The sequence below is a fragment of the Sinohyriopsis cumingii genome, chromosome 10, assembly GCF_028554795.1.
Source record: "Sinohyriopsis cumingii isolate HCF-2022 chromosome 10, ASM2855479v2, whole genome shotgun sequence".
NCBI classification, from domain to species: Eukaryota; Metazoa; Mollusca; class Bivalvia; order Unionida; family Unionidae; genus Sinohyriopsis; species Sinohyriopsis cumingii.
The window spans coordinates 85,457,035-85,477,014 of NC_142970.1; the positions used below are offsets into that span (position 1 = coordinate 85,457,035).

The 19,980-nt window shown below is 35.6% G+C and overlaps 1 protein-coding gene across 1 annotated transcript in view; it reads right to left on the minus strand.

Annotated features, from left to right (window-relative positions):
• Positions 1 to 717: 717 nt before the first annotated feature.
• Positions 718 to 19,980, minus strand: part of LOC149790508 (uncharacterized) — a 45,777-nt gene continuing 26,514 nt past the window's right edge. Inside the window, exons 2-6 of the mRNA XM_089972561.1 lie at positions 4,931 to 5,214; positions 3,872 to 4,035; positions 3,306 to 3,459; positions 2,093 to 2,179; positions 718 to 1,229 (exon numbers count right to left, since the gene is read on the minus strand). Coding sequence (XP_089828687.1) covers positions 1,105 to 1,229; positions 2,093 to 2,179; positions 3,306 to 3,459; positions 3,872 to 4,035; positions 4,931 to 5,214 — 814 coding nt within the window. The 3' untranslated portion in view covers positions 718 to 1,104. The remainder of the gene's footprint in view (positions 1,230 to 2,092; positions 2,180 to 3,305; positions 3,460 to 3,871; positions 4,036 to 4,930; positions 5,215 to 19,980) is intronic.

Below are 19,980 nucleotides of genomic sequence, written 5' to 3' on the forward strand. Positions count from 1 at the left end.
TATTATTGTAAGTGTATGATATATGTGTACGGCAAGCAAGGGTATTATTGTAAGTGTAGGATATATGTGTACGGCAAGCAAGGGTATTATTGTAAGTGTATGATATATGTGTACGGCAAGCAAGGGTATTATTGAAAGTGTAGGATATATGTGTACGGCAAGCAAGGATATTATTGTAAGTGTAAGATATATGCGATGGATAGAAGCTGCAATTCATATTTACAAACGCTTCAGTCTTCAGTATATTTAAAGTCTAGACCTGAGTTTTCTTCCGTAAGCTAATTACGAATCACAACCGAATTAGTTCAAAATCATTTTGTCCTCTCAAACCTTTCGCGCTATTCTTTCCTCCGGCTGCTCAAGTGTAGACGTCCCTGACCGAAGCATTGTTAAATCCACGCCATTTTGAGGAGTCGGTACAGCATGATGTGCTCGAGAATGTGCGGTGGTTTGATAAGGACTCATTTCAGTTCATTGAATATAAGTATAATTTACTCTTCTTTATTTACGAAGGATATATATATATATATATATATATATATATATATATATATATATATATATATATATATATGTGTGTGTGTGTGTGTGTGTGTGTGTGTGTGTGTGTGTGTTTCTTCGAAATAGTTGAGTTTTATGCCTATTGACATCATGGGAGTTTGCAAAAATTTGTGATATTTCTTGTGATTAATGATAATGACAATACAAATCCCCAAGCATATTCTAAGTAAAGTATTACGTGAATTTATCAGTATTATTTAAGATATAAGAAGAACCAGTTGATGTGCGGTTGCAAAATATCTTGGAGAAGTAGAATACGGTCCATTTCTGATTGGATAATTCATTTTGTCGCTTGATCTGATCTGGCCTACAGATAATTAAACTCTTGTACTTCAATTTGATATTGTGTTCTGTTTTCAGCCAATCACACGAAACCTTTCAAACATAATATATTCTGATTGGTTAAAGCAAAGTCTCCAGCTAAAAGTCAGTCCAGAGATTTATACATGATTTCCAATCCTGATTAGACTTAGCTGCATCTTCCAGCGTTTTTTAAAAGAAGGCATTGCTTTATGATGAAAATGACGATAGTTCCAAGTATCTTCAAGCACATATTCGCGCCAGTAACACAATAATGGGTGCCATTGCAAGTTGGATGATACGGCTGTTTGCCGATGACGTCTCAAAAACCTTCTCTGTTAAGTCACTTGACATGATGATGTGGATACCTGTAAAAGAAATTGGTGGCGAACCTTTAACATGCCATTTCAGAGAAAGAAAAAAGAAGATAAAACAACAACAACTCCGTACCAGGAAGTCGACAGTATAAAACCACGCTTTGCCGTAATTTGAACCAACGTGAGTAGAACATAAACATTGCTGCATCATCTGTGGTATGAACATTAAAAATTGTAAACCTGACGAGCTGCTAATGTACATATAAAAAAGCTTGACATAGAAGCGAACGTGAGCTACGCATATTTTATGATTTGCAGATGAAATGATATAGATTCTGCACAACGTCTCAATTCACCATTCCAGATAAAGAACACTTTAGAACTCTTTCTTGTAGATGTTGTGGTTGCTACAAACCACCAATTTCAAACCCAACACAAAATTATTCACTGGGTAAAATTGGCCACAAATTTCAACACGTCGAAAACGCCATTTTTCGCAAAACGGAGATACCGAAGACCTATGAAAATAAAAGAAATCAGAGTTTGTTGATCAGATCTGACCCGGCTTGACATTCTCACCTGTGTGTTTGCATGCTTCATTAGTTTGTAGAATCACACACGGCCTTTATATTAACCAGTATATAATTTAAGCCTTCACCTGGTTGCAAAATTGATTAAATATTATAAATATGCAACCGTAAATACACACAGAGACAAATAATTGACTAGAAATTATATTCATAGAACACTATGTCAATCCAACGTGCATAGGACTGATCTGAACACAAAACTAACCAATGTGTAGTGGACGGACGTAAAGAAAAACATACAGACGGACGGGCAAAAGTAAAATAGATTGCCTAACACTGTGGTGGTGGTGGATATCAGTATGTACATTTGTATGCTAGTCTTACCTTTGTATGCCATATCGGCGATTGCTTCGTCTCCTGTACCTTTGGACACGGGACGGGAAGCGTCTAGAACCAAGTAGGTTTCATATCCTTAAATAATGCAAAATAAATATTATTTTCTTTCTGAAACGAAATAATAACTTCTTTCCGAAACAGATCTTATTTTTCCTGTGTAAAAAATCACGTGATGATAATTTGTATACATCTGCCAGGCGTAAAAATCATCCAGTTAGCACAATGTCGATCAGACATCCTTGAACAAACTGGACCAAGCTGTAACAGACAACTTCCCAGCTTCAGCACATTTCAAGTTTGTACTTAAAATACCAATTTGCCTACACACACAACCTACGCCCATTGTTAAGGTTACTAAAATGAATGGTCACATGACCAAATTATTCTTATGTATCAAAGGTGTATTAGGATCATTTGCTCATCATCATAGACTAATCAGTCAATCGTTACTGCATATGGATTTTTCGGCCATTAAAGCCAAGTGAGTAGCAATTTAAGCCCACTTTGGTCTCTTCATCACACATCCGTATGCTTTTTCTTCTATTTCAACGCACACTCGCTCCTTTTTTCGTAATATCGTCTTTGACCATGCAACTTTTAAGTTTCACCCATTCTAATTCTTCTTTGCCCGTATCACTCCTTAGCCGGTACTGTTGCCTGATTAGTGATTGTTACTAGATCAAATTTTACCTTAATATTTTCATTTCAATTGTATTTTGTGAAAATGTAAAATATATAAGAAATCTAGCCATGAGTTTGTTTTGGTCACATTTTATTATAAATCAAAGCTAATATTAGATCGTACGCAGTCGATTAATACGGCCAGTGAATCAGTCAGACAGCGAGCTAGTTTAACTCTTTTCTCTGTGAGCAGGTTTCAGATACGTTTATAATGAATTCAACCTGCAACATAATGAACAGAACTCTTTGTTTGGAGATATTTTCCCCATAGGTAAACAGTATGAACAAAATGGTCCACAAATAATATAATATAATATAATATAATATAATATAATATAATATAATATAATATAATATAATAATTATTTATTATTAACAACAACAACAGCAACAACAATGTAATCGCAACAGATTTGGCCTTTCCGTCAATATAGAGAAAAGGGCAGCGCTGGCAGAAAGATCCTGTTTCGGGTGGATGATGATGTATATGATATTGTTAATGATTCCTAAGATACAACACCTAATCTTTTTGCATCTTTTGCTGTATAATATACACAGTAATCTAGCGCCAGTCCAGTCACAATCACTTTTTTCACCCCATGAGACTGAAGAGTAGTGTGCAGTTCCGTTTGTCGAAAGCCGCCATTATCGTAAAAGGCAGAATACGAATCCACCTAATATAAAAGGAAAAGGAAAACAAGACAGTATGAATAACCCAAGCAAACGTGAAATAAAATTTAAATTGATCAGATATGGGGTCTCTATTGACCTTTGTAACTTTTTAATTTCAAGTGGACGAAGTTTTGAGAACGCTTTAAAAAGCGCATCTCGCGTAATACGAGAATTGTTTTTCAAAGGAAGTTCTGGTAGTCGCGTCATAATCAACACGATCATTAAATTCAGAAAAAAAATAATCGAATACCATTCTGAGATATACATGCAGAAAAGAATTTTAAATTTGTCGTAGTAATTTTCAATTGGTCTTAGTAACTGAACAATTAGAAGAGCACTGTTTATATTATAACTAATGAGTTCAGAATGTAGCAATATAAAGATCTAGCACCATAGTGAAAATGAAACACTTACATCGCAGTTATATCCCTTCCGAACGACAATATCTGAAGGTTTCTGATTCAGTTGTGAATTAAACTCGGCGGAAGTGGAGTTAATGACGCAATGATCTGGCCAGAGGATTTGAGATACGTTGTATTTGACGTCACATTTTCCAGCAGAACCGGAACACTTGGAACCTACAGGTTTTAATAACTCTAAGAGTAAGAATACAATGTCAATAACAAAATATCGCAGTCGTAAAATAAAAACCTAGAGATGAAACGCATGTGTCTTTACGTTCTTAATTATTATTTCTTTCAGCCACCCACTATCCCCAGGGCCGCTTACAGGATTCGAACCTTTATTTAGCATCTACTCATCCTCATCCTCAGGAAACACCATTCTACATGTGATCACTAAGTTAATTGAAGTATGTGTGATTTGGATTTTTAACGTAACTTTAACAATTTTTCAGTCTTTATTGTGGCAGTTTATTGTGATGTCTAGCACTGGGGTGTCATGCCGCAGACATGTAGCATGATGTCCCACCCAGTCACATTATCCTGACACCAGGCCGATCAGTCCTAACACTAACCTCTTAACGCTTAGCGCCTAGCGAGGCTTGCTTGCCTAGTTGAATTAAAGACCTTTTCGCCCATCAGGGCATGTAGGCCGTACGTCTATTCCCCTAGCGAGGCAGCTGTTAGTACCATTTCATATTCCGAGACCGACCCTCGAACCACACGGCCACCGGGGCGGTCCACAGTAAACAGTAATCACGTTAATAACGTTGTGTTAATTTAAATCTTATTTCATGTGGAGGTACAAAGTACTATCAAAACTTATATTCACTTTACTCAACCATACATGTCATGCTCTGAGTTTGTTGGGTTTTTTTTAATTTGTTTGAGGTAAGAGGGTTCTTTAAATAAGGAACCCCAACCGTGTAAAATAATAAAACACTGACAATTGGTAGGTGACAAAAAGATATATATCTCTTGAATGTCCGGATATAAAGGATTGAAAATAGTTAAACCTTTAAGTTCCTTAAACATGACTGTAAGAAAGAACGCGTCAAAAGAACTCAATTACCAGAAGCATTGTATTGGAGTGTTATATACTCATATTGCTTATGACCAGGATGTTGTGACGCAAAGGACACGTGATTCGGACAGTGCCAATCCTGTGTTAGAACAGTCAGTGCAAATTGATGCTGGGAACGGATGTTATTGATAACTGGTATAACCTGAGTGCCATTCGTTACTGCCAGGCTTCCCCCAGGAAGGAAACAGTTCTGAATATCGATGATGAGAAGTGCAACTTTTGCGCCTGCTTCCGTCACAGCTATCACGACAAAGAAAAAGTGCACCAGAAATCTGAAATGTGAAAAGAACTGATTAATCATGATGGAAGATTTCCCGAAGACGAAGATTGTAGTGTCTACCCTTTAATAATCCACTGAAAAAGAGCTTTTGCTAGTGTTATTATTTAGTACTATCACTCGCCTTAGCTCTTTCTTGGTCAACCCCGTTTATCAACCGCCTTACGAGATTATTCATAACAGTATTTTATGTTCAAGCCCGTCAAATAAATAATTTGATTACGTCCCCTGCTCTAAAAGTAATGAGGTATAAATGGGCTCTGAGAAAGCGTTGTTAGCGAAGGGAGTGGTGGGTGGGGTGAATAGTCCTTGATTTATAGTTTGTTTGTGGCGTACGGTACACATATGCTACCGTGAGGAGTGTGTGTAGATGATTTTCCTTACTCCCCCCCCCCCCCACGTCCTTTATTAGACTCTGCACTTCCAAAGAAAAATAATATTTGGCTGGAATGGTGACCGCGTTCTACTAAGTTTTAATTGTTCTATTCTCAGTCTTTATTCATTTGGACAGCACACTTCTTGGTCTTAACAAAATTCGTCGGAATGAATTTTTAATTATCTTCCTAATTTATTTTACCTTTGTACCCCGTATGGGACACTACATGTGTCACGATGTAATATATGCTGTAAAATTTGTTTAGCGCATATCCATATTACGAGACAACGTGGTTAATTAATGAAGGAAATTCCCACACTACAATATTTATTGTTGGAATTTGTGACATATATCCGTGGTGTTTACCAATAAATTTTACTCCATTCGACGCTGCCGTTAAACAAATGCAAGCCAGAGTACACTTCTGGAAGAGCGTGCTTTAATGCAGTCGGCGGCCTTGGAGGTTCCCGTTTAAAGGTAAAAGCGAAAGTACCTCTCGTTTACATCCATTACTAATCGTATTTACATACGAATTTCAATTCAGTTATATTGTTTGTCTGTTTTTCCTAGTAATTAATAAGTTACCGAAACAACACGTTTTGTTTTCACTTGTATCTAGTTTGTGTAACTAATCAGTAGCTAACAGACATGTCCAGCAGGCAATTTTAACACATTAATGGCTATATCATGCCGAGGCAATGGGATCAAGCGCATTTCCCAAAAATGCACATAGGCGGTTTTGGCAGCTGGTTTTGGCTGGGTATCCGACTCGCAACCCTTGGATTTCATGTCCGACACCCACAAACTGAGTTACACGGCTCTCCGTATGTGGTAGATATTTCAAGTGTATTTTCCAATTTATGACCATGTGGGTTAAGTTGTGAGGGGGAGGGGGCGTGACTGTGTGTTTACCTTTGGTCAATTCCATTTGCATATGGAAATTTGTCTTTTATGTTTAGTAAGTGTATATATGGTTTTCCGGGTCAGTTCTCAATATATAATTACATTTCATGGGAGTAGGGAAATACATCGGAGCACATTGGACAGTAATCACATATCAGTACGAAGATATGCAGGCATACAACAAAGTAATTATTTGAAATTGATATAAAATCACCCAAGCATTTAGCCCCACACAGGAACTGACTTGAGCCTCTAACATTATTTGCAAGACCCTGTATCCTGTAATAATTGTTTAATTCCGAATATATATATATATATATATATATATATATATATATATATATATATATATACATATGCTTCTCACGATTGATTTTCATGAATTTAATAACAACAGTTACATTACAAATTGCAAATAGTGTTGATATTGGTAATTAATTTTTTTTATTTCTCCCTCCCTGCCTTCGCCTGAAAGTGTTGCATATTATTATATGTTCATTTTGCTCTCTCCGTTAACTTTACATTGTCAGAATTGTTCAGTAGTTTTTCCTTACTGCACGGCCTCATACTGCACGACAAGTGTGTCAAATTGTAGATAAACAATTTACGCTCATGTAGCAGGCGCCGTAGCTTTAGATTTATTGGATTTGTTTGTCGGTGAACTAAGCGAGCTGTTTGGTTCATTTGAAAGGAGATGATAAAGCTGACGATGAGGATGAGTTCACTGAATCACAAAAGAAACTTTCAACCAAGCAAACGAATGATCTAGATATCCGCAATGCTCACAACAAACGTGACCCACGCAGTACTGAAAATACCATTCTGATCATTTAAACAGTTATTTAAGAGAAATATTCGTACTTTTCGAAAATCGAATGGTTCAGACTGATCCGTGCTCTCAAGGGTCTATAATACAGCATAGAAAAGCATATCGATATACCGTTTCCCTCAGAAACGTCCCATTTTACGAGGCGGTCATAACACTTAATTCGAAGTGGACAAAATTCAACTTATGAAAGCGGGTTTTGGTAGAAAACCAAGAGGTTCAGAGCCAGTTTGTCATGACGACGAAGAAGTTGCATTTCTGGTGGTGAAATGGACTGTCGCGCCGCAGCTGCTATGCAGTCTTCCCGTTTTAAATTTTTTAATACTATGTTGTGGTATATAGTATCTGTAGAAGTCATACAGGTCATGAAAATAGCTGGTGTCCCGCCAACAAAGGGCATGCAAGTGAGAGGCACAAACGTATGTAATCTATAGTTGATAAGAACAATGGCAATAAATTATACAATTTTCTCAGAATTGTCATTCGATGACACAAAGTAATAATTTCAACTAAACTTAACAAATGATATCAATCTATATTGGGGATACTGTGTAAGAGAATGCATGAATGGCATACGCAGTGGAAAACTACTAATGGAGACAAGAAACCTTCAATGCTAAATACTAGAGAATAAAAGATCGCCTAGCGTCATTGAGATAAAACAGTATAGCAGTATAATATATTGAACGAAAATATAGTCAACGTTTTAAACAATATCAAAATTTATTGTATTATTGCACCTACTACACTACATTAAGAAATTTTGATACATACGAAGTTACCATCACAACAATGTATGAAGTGCATTGATACAGAGCATAATATGATATGAACAATTCTGACGAATTAATTTGAATTTGGCAGGAACGATGACTAGTGTTGTTTGTGGGATATCGTTCTGGCTCTTAACAGATCAATCCATTCCAGATGTTGTATAATCAGTTTCCATTATTCGTATTTGCTTTCAAAATACGGAAGTATGCTTTTGTCTCAATGTGCACCGCTCCGGTGGCCTGGTGGTTAGAGCGTCCGCCTCGGATGCGGAAGGTCGTGGGTTCGATCCCCGGCCGAGTCATAGCAAAGACTTACAATAAAGGTACTAACAGCTGCCTCGCTTGTCGCTCAGCATTACGAGGTAAGTGTTAGGACTGGTCGGTCTGGTGTCAGGATAATGTGACTGTGTGTGGCATCATGCTACATGTCTGCGGCATGATGCCTCAGTGCTAGACATCACTATAAACTGCCACGTTGCAGACATCGTAGCGATATGACTGAAAACTTGTTAAAGGCTACGTTAAAAATACAAATCACATCACACAACACGTCTCAATGTGCAACACATCTACCAGGTGAGGACAAAATGATTCCAACCCACAATATCAATAACCTGAAATAATTTAATTTGATCTACAATAATTGTGCCATTCTCCCAGACCACGACTGGAGACATCATAAGGGGAAGAGTATAGTTTTATAGATATATTAAGAATTCAATGGACATTGAAGAAAAATTTTGCGTATTTTCTGACGACGTCTTTTATTGTTGCAAGAGGGAAATGTATCTAAATGGCAATAATAATAATAATAATAATAATAATAGAAGTAGTAATAATAATGATAACAACAACAACAGCAACAACAACAACAACAATAATAATAATAATAATAATAATAATAATAATAATAATAATAATAATAATAATAAAACAGGTGAAATGATGATATCTGGTTTTGGATAAATTATTTATACCTATGAAGGGGAGGTAATGATTTGGCGGTTTGGATTGGAGTAAATTAATTTATACTTAAAATGCCGAGTTAATACATTGGTGGTAAGATTGGAGTAAATTGCTTTATATTCATGAAGATGAGGTAATAACTTGGTGGTGGGATTGGAGTAATTGCTTTACATTTTTAGAGGTGAAACTATAAGTTGGCGGTGGGATTCGTGTAAATTACTTTATACTTCTGAACCTAAGGTAATAAGTTGGCGGTGGTATTGGATTAATTGATTTATGCTCATGAAGTTGTGGTAATAGGTTGGTGGTGGAATCGGAGTAAATTACTGTATACTCAAGAAGGTGAGGCAATAAGATGGCGGTGAGATCGGAGTAACTTACTTTATACTTATAAAGTGAGGCAATAAGCTGGCGTTGGGAATAGATTAAACTAGTTTATACTCACGAAAGTGAGGCCTCAAGTTGGCGATGGCACTGGAGTAAATTACTTTATACTAGACAATTTGCTGGCGGTAGGATTAGAGTAAATTGCTTTATACTTAAGAAGGTAAGGCAACAGGCTGGACATAAGTGGGTTTTTCCCCCGATAGTAACTGATTAACAGGTGGTAGAATATCAAGTTTGGATCGTAACATGCGGTCTTATGTAATGTGTACGTTAGCGCTACAAGTTGGAAGCATGAAATCTATTACATGGTCTGTTTATATTGTGTCTGATAATGTTTAAACTTCAATAGAACCATTAATTGTTGGACACCAAGGTCACAAGTCCGATGAAAGACAATAGGACATCGACAACAGAGCAATTAGACTGTGCTATTATTGGCGTTGCATCAATGCAGTGAGGAATGGCATTCCAGTTGCAGATAAAAGATGTAACAGTACGACACGAAGTGGTTGAGGATAGATTATTTACAGAAGATGGATTATGACAATATGGCAACGCGCCCGATACTCGGACGTTCAATGATGCATGACAATTTAGAAACGTCAAACAAAAATAAAAACAAAATGAGCGTGAAATAAACAATATTTTGCACGCTGATACTATAGGTTGCAAGGGATGACATGATCTACCTTTCGAAGTAGGTCAAAAATTCGGCCACTGTCACGAGTTTTATTAGACGTTGATAGTGATTTTTTTTTTCCAGTCGACTTTTACACCCAGATCAAGAGTGCAAACTGCAAACCAAACAAAACTACCACATGTTCAGGATCGTATTCCTTTTCTGTTTTATTTAGTAGTATCAACATATGGCACGGGATGTTTGTGAACATAGTACAATTGCGTATGGTCTTGTTTCTGTCATTTATTTTCTTTGATTTTGACAGAGTTCAGTTGTAGATGTTACATATTCTAGAAGCTTAGCAGCAAGTCAACAATGTTATCATCAGGAAATAATGTCTAGGTATGATCAGACGTGAGAGGAGTGAAAACACGGTCTAACGGTTGGAAAAGTCAAAACAAGAACAGAAGGATTAATTCCCTATCTTAAGTTGTAAAATGGATATACTTTAAAAAACATAAAAGATCTGATATTTACGTATATTTTCCAATGGTTATCTTATTTAAATCGGCAGCGTATTTCTTTTCACCAGCTGAAAAGGAGCCCATAAAAAGAAGTAAAAACATAACAAAATAACCATAAAAAGAAGTAAAAACATAATAAAGTAGTTTTAGATATTCAACACTAAGTATGCGCCTTTATAATGTGACTTACAGACCTTATAGCTGTTCCCAATTTGTCTGCAGCGTTTGAACACACCCAACCCCCACTTCCACAACCAACCAAACAAATTTAAACACGCACATACACACACAAGCGCGGACACGCACACATGCAGACTAAATTTACGGAATGTACCGTTTGATTCAAAACGGTTTCTAGGACTTCATTTTATATATTGCCTCTGAAAAATTAAAGTTTGAAAAAGCAGAATTAACGATTAGAGTGAGTTTACTTATTATTGTGAATGGACAAAGTAGACGATGCAAACAATTAGCTGTTACCGTTACAACTGAAAAGCTTGTCATGCTAGTTAGCTATTATCAATGCATGATGATCTATTAAATGTACAATATCCATTTCATGTATTTGTGCCAATTGATCCACGCATATGAATTTCCTTACATACGCATTCGTATATAACATAACAGGATCCCAAAACTGTTTAAGTCAAAGGTCTCAAAATATTGTGAAATTTTACATATTATAAATAAATCTGTATCATACTGAGGTGAGCTTTGATTGTGCGCGACTCAAGCTTGATGTTTCTATGTTTCGAGATATGGTGGCTTCAACACACACACACACACACACACACACACACACACACACATACATACATGCACACATACATCATTACATACATCATTACATACATACATACATACATACATGCATACATACATACATACATACATACATACATACATACATACATACATACATACATACGTGTGTGTGCGTGTGTCTGTGTGTAGATAGATTAAACAAGGCATACACATTATTACTATACATCGGATTAAACACAATTCAAAGGAAATGAATGCTGTAGAAGTTGAAGGCTAATAACCATTATTGCATAGATATGATTCTTAATTCCAGTTTTCTTAGGTTTTTCAGTGGAATTATAGAGAATGTTATTAGTGCTAAACTATGAAAATTGTAAATGATTCGAGTATTGGAGAAATCTGGAATAGCCCAAATTTCACGTAATGCCATGCCCTGAATTGTGCGGAACTTATGGTCACTCAAATGTGATTAAATATAATTTTATAAAGTTTGGTTTGCTACACAGAAGTTATAAGGCTGCAGTGCCATAGACAAAATGTATCCCAAATAACTGAGTCAGAACTGTCCTCCCTTACAAATTCATAATCTATTTTTTCAATATCGCCTTAACAAATTGCACACATAAAACTATTAAGTTTAATTGATTCTCTACGCTAGTAGTACAGTACAATACAAAAATAGGGAAAGAGAACAAAAAAAAAAAGAAGAAAAGGGTCCCGGGTCGCCGAGAGGTCTAAAGAGCTCGCATTTACCGATCACTGCCATCTCACTTATGTCCGCGTGGGTTAGAGACTCGGGTTAGGCCAACGTGGGTATGTTAGAAAGCTGCCAGTAGCTTTCCGTGGGTCACTGGTTCTTATCGGGGTTTTACTTAGGTTCTTAATCCACCAGTTATATTGGCGCCATGTACAGCCTCTTGAGTTTACAAATTGCGTTACACCAAAATCAACCAGAATAAAACAATATTTTCCTTTCTTTTTAGTTTCAGAAACCTGACAAAAAAGTCCAAATGAGTCACACTCATTTTTCACTTGGCTCTTGAGTCGATGTAAAGTTCAGGTTACTGACCATAACATCCGTGACTGTTATGGTTCGAGTACATGACCGCTATGGTGTAAACCGTGAAATCATTTGTGCATGTACTCACCTGTATATTTTTTGACGAGAGTTGTTTCAAAATAGATTTCACAACCTGTCCGATCATGCGAACTTTGAACTTGGTGTGAAAAATGCCAGCAAACACAAGAAAACAAAACACAGAGGAATATTAATTATTAAAGACAAACACACACACACACACACATCTCTCTCTCTCTCTCTCTCTACAAATGGATGTATGTGTATCACTGTTCAGAATATTTTAAATATTTAAATTAATTTTTGTTTATTATCACTGATTATCATGGATAAAGCAAAAGACACTGGCATATCTAAGAGCAGTGCGTGGGTTTAACGGAGGTTACGACCGAAGGAGTGATGTTGAAAATAAAATTCCTTAGAATTGAGGTGAATAATAAATTAAATAGAATTGTTAACTATGCGTTATTATATAACATTTTAAAATGTATTTTAGAAATAGATTATTCATCGATTTTCGACTGCAGATGCGACTGAATCATTGTCAAACGTTTGATATTGATAATTCTTCAAAGATTGCATATGCAAAAGACGTTTTGTTTTTGGACATGTCCCACCACGAATGGGATAGGTGTGTAAATTGTTACCTCAGTCCTTCTATATTTGCATCAAGTGTTGTGTTTGTGCCGTCTTCTAAGTTGTAATGCATACCAAATGTTGGTCACAGTGACCTATCCTTGTCAAAGAATTTTGTTAAGTTTACATTCAGGTCAGTTTCTGGGCCATTGTTCGTTGAGGAGTCATTCGACTTTGTTGGAGACTCCTACAACATTTAATGAAAAACAGGTCACAAACAAATATTTGTTATCTAACTAAATTCACATTACACTTACATTCAATGACGATGCTTAATTTATCATTTTTCGTCAGTTTTTGAGTCAATGTTGCCGACAGTTTTTTGATTTTGTGGTTGGATGCTCTTTGGAAAGTCAGTCAACATCCCAAGAAATGCAACCCATTGTGGAGATGCAGTTTCTCTTCTTAGAATGCTTTTTCTAGTTTCAAATAAGGTTCTGAAAATATTTACAATATTAAGAAATAAAATAGCGCATCGAAGAATAAATGATACGATGAGTAAGATTATGGGTTAATAATTCTTTAAAATTGAAATGATCAATCAATGCGTACGTCTATTTGGACAAGACTGGAATGGCGTTACACACCAACTAATCCATCAACCCGACTACCAAGAGTCACATTTCATATGCTGTTATTGTGTAATAATGAGAGAACAAGACATTGCTACGAAATTCTAAATTTTACCAGGAAAAGTGCCAAACTTGTTCGAATGAGATTTTAATGCGTTAATGATGACTACGAACTTACCCCATCTTCCCACATTCTGCGAGTGAAACGGCCTCGGTCAATTAGCAAGGGACCGATCACACTAGACAGGTTAGAGGTTAGAATCGACAGTAATAGAAGGTATTTGATATCGAGGCTGTGCTTGCGGATATTCAGGTCTACAGAACACATGATGTTACGTTGCACAATTCACACATCAGTAAGGTATGCTAATTTGCTAAATTATGGGATGGACTTTAAGGATATTCATATCGCAATACCCGAGGTGAAAATAAGGTTAAACAATTAAACTAGCTGGAGACTGGATGAACTACTTGTTCCTTTATCAAGCCTCCTTTATCATGCTATTAATGGTAACATCACGATTTATACAGAAAGAAAACAAAACAGTTTACACAGAAAACAGCGTGCAAAATAAAAGTCTCTCTCTCTCTCTCTCTCTCTCTCTCTCTCTCTCTATATATATATATATATATATATATATATATATATATATATATAATAATAATAATAATAATAATAATAATAATGAGGACTTTGTATTGCGCCTAATGTTTAGAAGTTCTAAGCGCTTTACAACATTAGACAACACCTATAAGATAAAAAACATAATATTATTACAAAAACAAACACCATGAAATTAGAAAAACATTAAAAAATAGAAAACATGCTGAGAATATTTCAGCTAGGAAACATTATTAGGCCTTTAAGTTTGTTCTTGCAGCCGAAATGAGCAAGTTTTAAGAGCCCTCTTGAATGTGATCACTGTGTCTTTATGTCTAAGTTCAGTGGGCAATTCATTCCACGTTGCTGGGCCCTGGTATGCAAAAGAATGCTGTCTATATGACTTTGTTTTCATAGTGGGAATAATGAGTATACGATTGTCAGAAGAGGAGCGTAAGTATCTTGCTGGTGTGTACACATGTGTGAGGTCGGATTGGTATGTTGGACTAGAGTCCGACAGTTAAACGTAGCACAGAGAACAAATTTTGTGCTTGATTCTGGATCGAATGGATAGCCAGTGTAGGGTACAGAGCAGCGGGGAGGTGTGCTCTAATCGTGGTACTCTAAGTATGATCCGAGCAGCTGTGTATTTTTTTAACTTTTTGAAGTTTCTGGAGTAGATATTGAGATGAACCAGACAGAACTGAGTTACAATAGTCCAGTCTTGAAAGTACTAATGAACACACAAATGTTTTAGTGGCATCAACTGAAAGATATTTGCGAACTGAGCTGATGCGTCTCAGCTCACGATATGCAGCCTTGCATATGTTCATGACATGTTGGTGCAATGTGAGAGTACTGTCCAGAGTAACACCTAGGTTTCGTACTGATTGTGTGAATTTAATGTTGGAGTTGATGATATTTATTGTTTGATGTAAACATATATATATTAGAACAAATTTTTTTTTAAATAAAGTAATGAGATTGAAATTTTTCCTAAATTGTATTAAAAGTATTTTTTTTTCATTAAATTATATCGAAAGTAATTTTCTATTAAAATACATTGATTAAATCCATTATTTCATTATTACATTCATATACTATATAATAAAGACTGAGCCCTTATGAGAAAAAAAGCCAAACTCGGTAAGTTGTATAGATAGATGAACTAGACGAATTCCAAAGATTTTTTCTTGAAGGGTAAATGAGCTGATTTGGCAAAATTGTCTGTCTAATGACATACATAGACCCAGACGATGATCTGTAAGGAACGATGGAGCCCCACTCTGAGATTCTGGCGAACACAAGAACTAGACCTATCTCCACATTAGGCCATGCCTAAGAAACTGGTATAAAAAGCGTCAATCCGCGGACATGACAGTTCACTCGTCAGAAACACAAAGAGGCTTGTGTCGTTACAGGTAAGATTATCGTTTATGTACAATTTTTTTTTATATAGTATATGGATTTATAGTATTAAGATGTTAATCTAACATCAGTACGTTGCAACATTGGATTATTTTATTATTCCTTTACTGTTCTTTAATATAATGTATTGGAAAGTTTTATTGTTTGAAGACCTATATTTACTTGTAATAATATTATTGATTATAGTAAAAAAAAAACGACTTTAGTTACCAACTTCATACTCAGTAATAGTCAATTTAGAAATAAAATACTCTTTAAATAATAGAGTTTAATATGTTGACATTTTAGATTAAATTCAGTAAAATATGTTTCAATTGCGGTGTTAGTCTGAAATCTTGAATTTTAGATTCTTTAGCTATCGTGAATTTATTTGACATTTAATTATCTGTATTATATTGTGATAGGCTGAAATTATACAAATGAATGATGTTGGTAAGTGAAGGAATGTTGTAGTTATATATATATATATATATATATATATATATATATATATATATATATATATATCTTATATCTGTAATTTAAGTTTATGTAGATTGATATTGGAATGTAATTTTATATGTTGAGTATTTCAATAAATCGTTCACTCGTCAGAAACTCAAAGAGGTTTGTGTCGTTACAGCATCCCGTACCTCCCACAACGCCATTTTCCCTAAGATGTAGCCGTATTTACACCGTTATGAGTGGCACCCTGTTTCAAGAGAGCCCGGAACTCTTCTCTCTCTCTCTCTCTCTCTCTCTCTCTGGGCAATGCAATGGCATTTCTTAACTGATGAATAATCCCTTTCGTAAAAGCTGTTGGAAATATCTTTCGTAAAAGATATATATATATATATATATATATATATATATATATATATATATATCAGTCATTGCAATAATGTTGGTGTCATTACATCTCCATGCTGTGTGCATGCACAAAAATGTTAATATTTGTTGAAATTTAACATGATACAACTAGTGGAAAAGACAACAATGATGTCATTATTGTAAATAATGTATGATGAGTCTCAGAGCTCTACATGGGCAATTTTCATGTTAAATTGATGTTGCTTAGATGATATACATTTGATATTAATGAAATTTTCACTCAAAGTCGGTTACAATTAGGAACCACTTCATAAATTTAAATTTATATGAAACTACCAGTATTTGTCTATAGCCACACCCATATTAATTAACTGAAATTTGTATAAAACCACAAATATCTAAATAGCCTACTTAGTTAATTAAAGTTAATTGAAATTACAATCAAATCACCAGTACCTATCTGGTCCTACCTTTATTACCTAATTGAACTGTATATAAAATCACCACTACCTCCCTATCTATATTAGTTAATTGAAAGTTTAAATCTATATATCATTACAAGTATGTCTCTAGCCACAACCTTATTAATTACTTGAATTTTTAAAAATATAAAACCACCATTACCTCGCTACTTCACAATTATTAGTTGCTTAAAATCAGCAGTGCCTATCTAGGCACACCCTTATTAATTAATTGAAATTTATATAAAACCTCAAGTACCTCTCTAGCCCCACTCTTAATAATTAATTGAAATTTATATAAAACCACCAGTACCTCTCTAGCCCCACCTGTATTAGTTAATTGAAATTTATATAAAACCACCAGTACCTCTCTAGCCCCACTCTTAATAATTAATTGAAATTTATATAAAACCACCAGTACCGCTCTAGCCCCACCCCTATTAGTTAATTGAAATTTATATAAAACACACCAGTACCTTTTGAGAGCTTATCCTAGTTGTAAGTGAACAAAATGGAGACATTGCCCTTTAACAGTCTTGAGTTTGGAACACTCATTACTAAAACTTGCAACTGGCTCTTTAGTGCGAAATTTAAAGCACGTGTTTCAAAACACATGTAGGTCCAGAAAATGCCGTGGCTCATATCCTTTTGTCTGCATAGAAGCTGACATCCAGGTTTCATTTATGCTGATAAATTCAGGTTTGATTATGAGCACTCAGAAATTTTAAGTTATTGAACCAGGTCATTTGGGCTTGATGTCGCTTAGGGGAATCGGATCGAGGATCGGTTGAAAAAGATTTCACTGCTCTTCGTGTGTCAGGCCGAAGAAATAGTCATTACTTTAGTTAGACAATGTAATCGGTCATTAGCGTATAACACAAGTAATTTAAATAGGAAACGGATCAGTCAGCTTACTAAGTTTGGGCAACGTAAATAGTTAACAGGTCAATCATACCAAAATTCACACACACATACACATACACACACGCGCGCATGCGCGCGCACGCACGCACACACACGCACACACAACTTATATAAATCATTCAATTCATTTTACCACAACAGAATAGGTAAATGCATTACTAACACCAGTTATCTAATATTCTCATTCTACTCTATTACTGACATGGGGAAAGCATATACATTATAATGAAGAACTCTAAGGTGGCTAAATCCCACCCATCAGGCCCCGCCTCACGCGGTGGCAGAGGTTAATTTACCACAATAATAGGAATATTAGTTCATTAATGTACCCAAACATGGAAATATATAGTGGTCAAAAATTTAAAAGACCATAAGATCCCGCTGCACAGTTCTCAATTTTAAAGTAATTAAGAGGTCATTAAGACAAAAATTTAGATGATAAAAGGTGGTAAATACCCAAGCCATCAGTCCCTCCACCCCCACCACCCGTACAAGGCAATACTATTACTATCTACAGTTAAATAAGACCTCTAATGTTAACCCACAGCACTAAATTGATTAGATATTGATACCTAGTGGTATTCATACTCTATTGACGTTGATATCCTAGTGGTATTCACACTCTATTGACGTTGATATCCTAGTGGTATTGATACTCTATTGGTATAGCTACCCTAGTGGTATTGATACTCTATTGGCGTTGATACCCTAGTGGTATTGATACTCTATTGGCGTTGATGCCCTAGTGGTATTCATACTCTACTGACGTTGATACTCTAGTGGTATTGATGCTCTATTGACGTTGATACCCTGTTGGTATTGATACTCTATTGGCGTTGATACCCTGGTGGTATTGATATTCTATTGGCGTTGATACCTTAGTGGTATTGATACTCTATTGACGTTGATACCCTAGTAGTATTGATACTCAATTGGCGTTGATACCCTATTGGTATTGGTACTATATTGGCATTGATACCCTATTGGTATTGATAATCTATTGGCGTTGATACCCTAGTGGTATTGATACTCTATTGGTAATGATACCCTATTGGTATTGATACTCTATTGGTACTGATACCCTATTGGTATTGATACTCTATTGGCATTGATACCCTAGTGGTATTCATACTCTATTGGTTTTGATACCCTAGGGTATTCATACTCTATTGGCATTGATACCCTATTGGTATTCATACTATATTGGTATTGATACCCTAGGATATTCATACTCTATTGGTATTGATACCCTAGGGTATTCATACTCTATTGGTATTCATACTCTAATACGCCTAATATCTCAGTAAGCAAGCCTTGGGTGAGCGTAAATGCTGTCTGGCCAGGCAAACATTTATTCAATGCCTATTTTATGGGACTCTTAGCTTCATTTTCGAACAACTTATGATGACTTGACGTAAAGATACAGGTCACAGTAGGAAAATGAGTCATAGGTTATGGTTGAGTGCCTTCATGGACGGGAATAGAAGCTAAAGGTCAATGGTCATAGATCAAACGGTGTATTCAGAAGTAACTAACTGAGTATCTTCAACAAATGTACAGACACGATCCATTATCAGAGTATGAAAATGAGCGGAGGAACATTTTCCAGAGGATATGATTCTTTTTTTCTTCAGGGTTTATCGTATAGTAAGCTTTCCTCAGCCAATTTGAACCTGAATAGGTCCACATTGATAACAGTCTACGCATAGTTCCCAGAGTAAAGACCACTGATCATATTGTTATAAACATTGTTAATGCCCAACACTGTATTCACTCTAGTTTTAACATTTATTATTAGAGTTCAACCAAATTTGACGTGAAGCTTCATCTCATTCATCGGATTCCTTTGATGATGGTTACAGTCTTTCTGGCTCTTGACGGTCTTAGACGTGAAGTTACAGATCTACAACCTTGTAAACACTAGCTTCAGTATTATATGAGTTTGACCAAATTCCTCCGTGATGTGTTATCGCAACAATTGCTCGTAGTAGTTGGATGACGTAGGAAGTCCTAATACCTTTCTTAGACTCATGACACTCGAAGGTTTAAGAATAGGGATTACACAAATTCTCAACCTTGTGAATATTTTAGCTTCAAATAGTTTAACCAAAT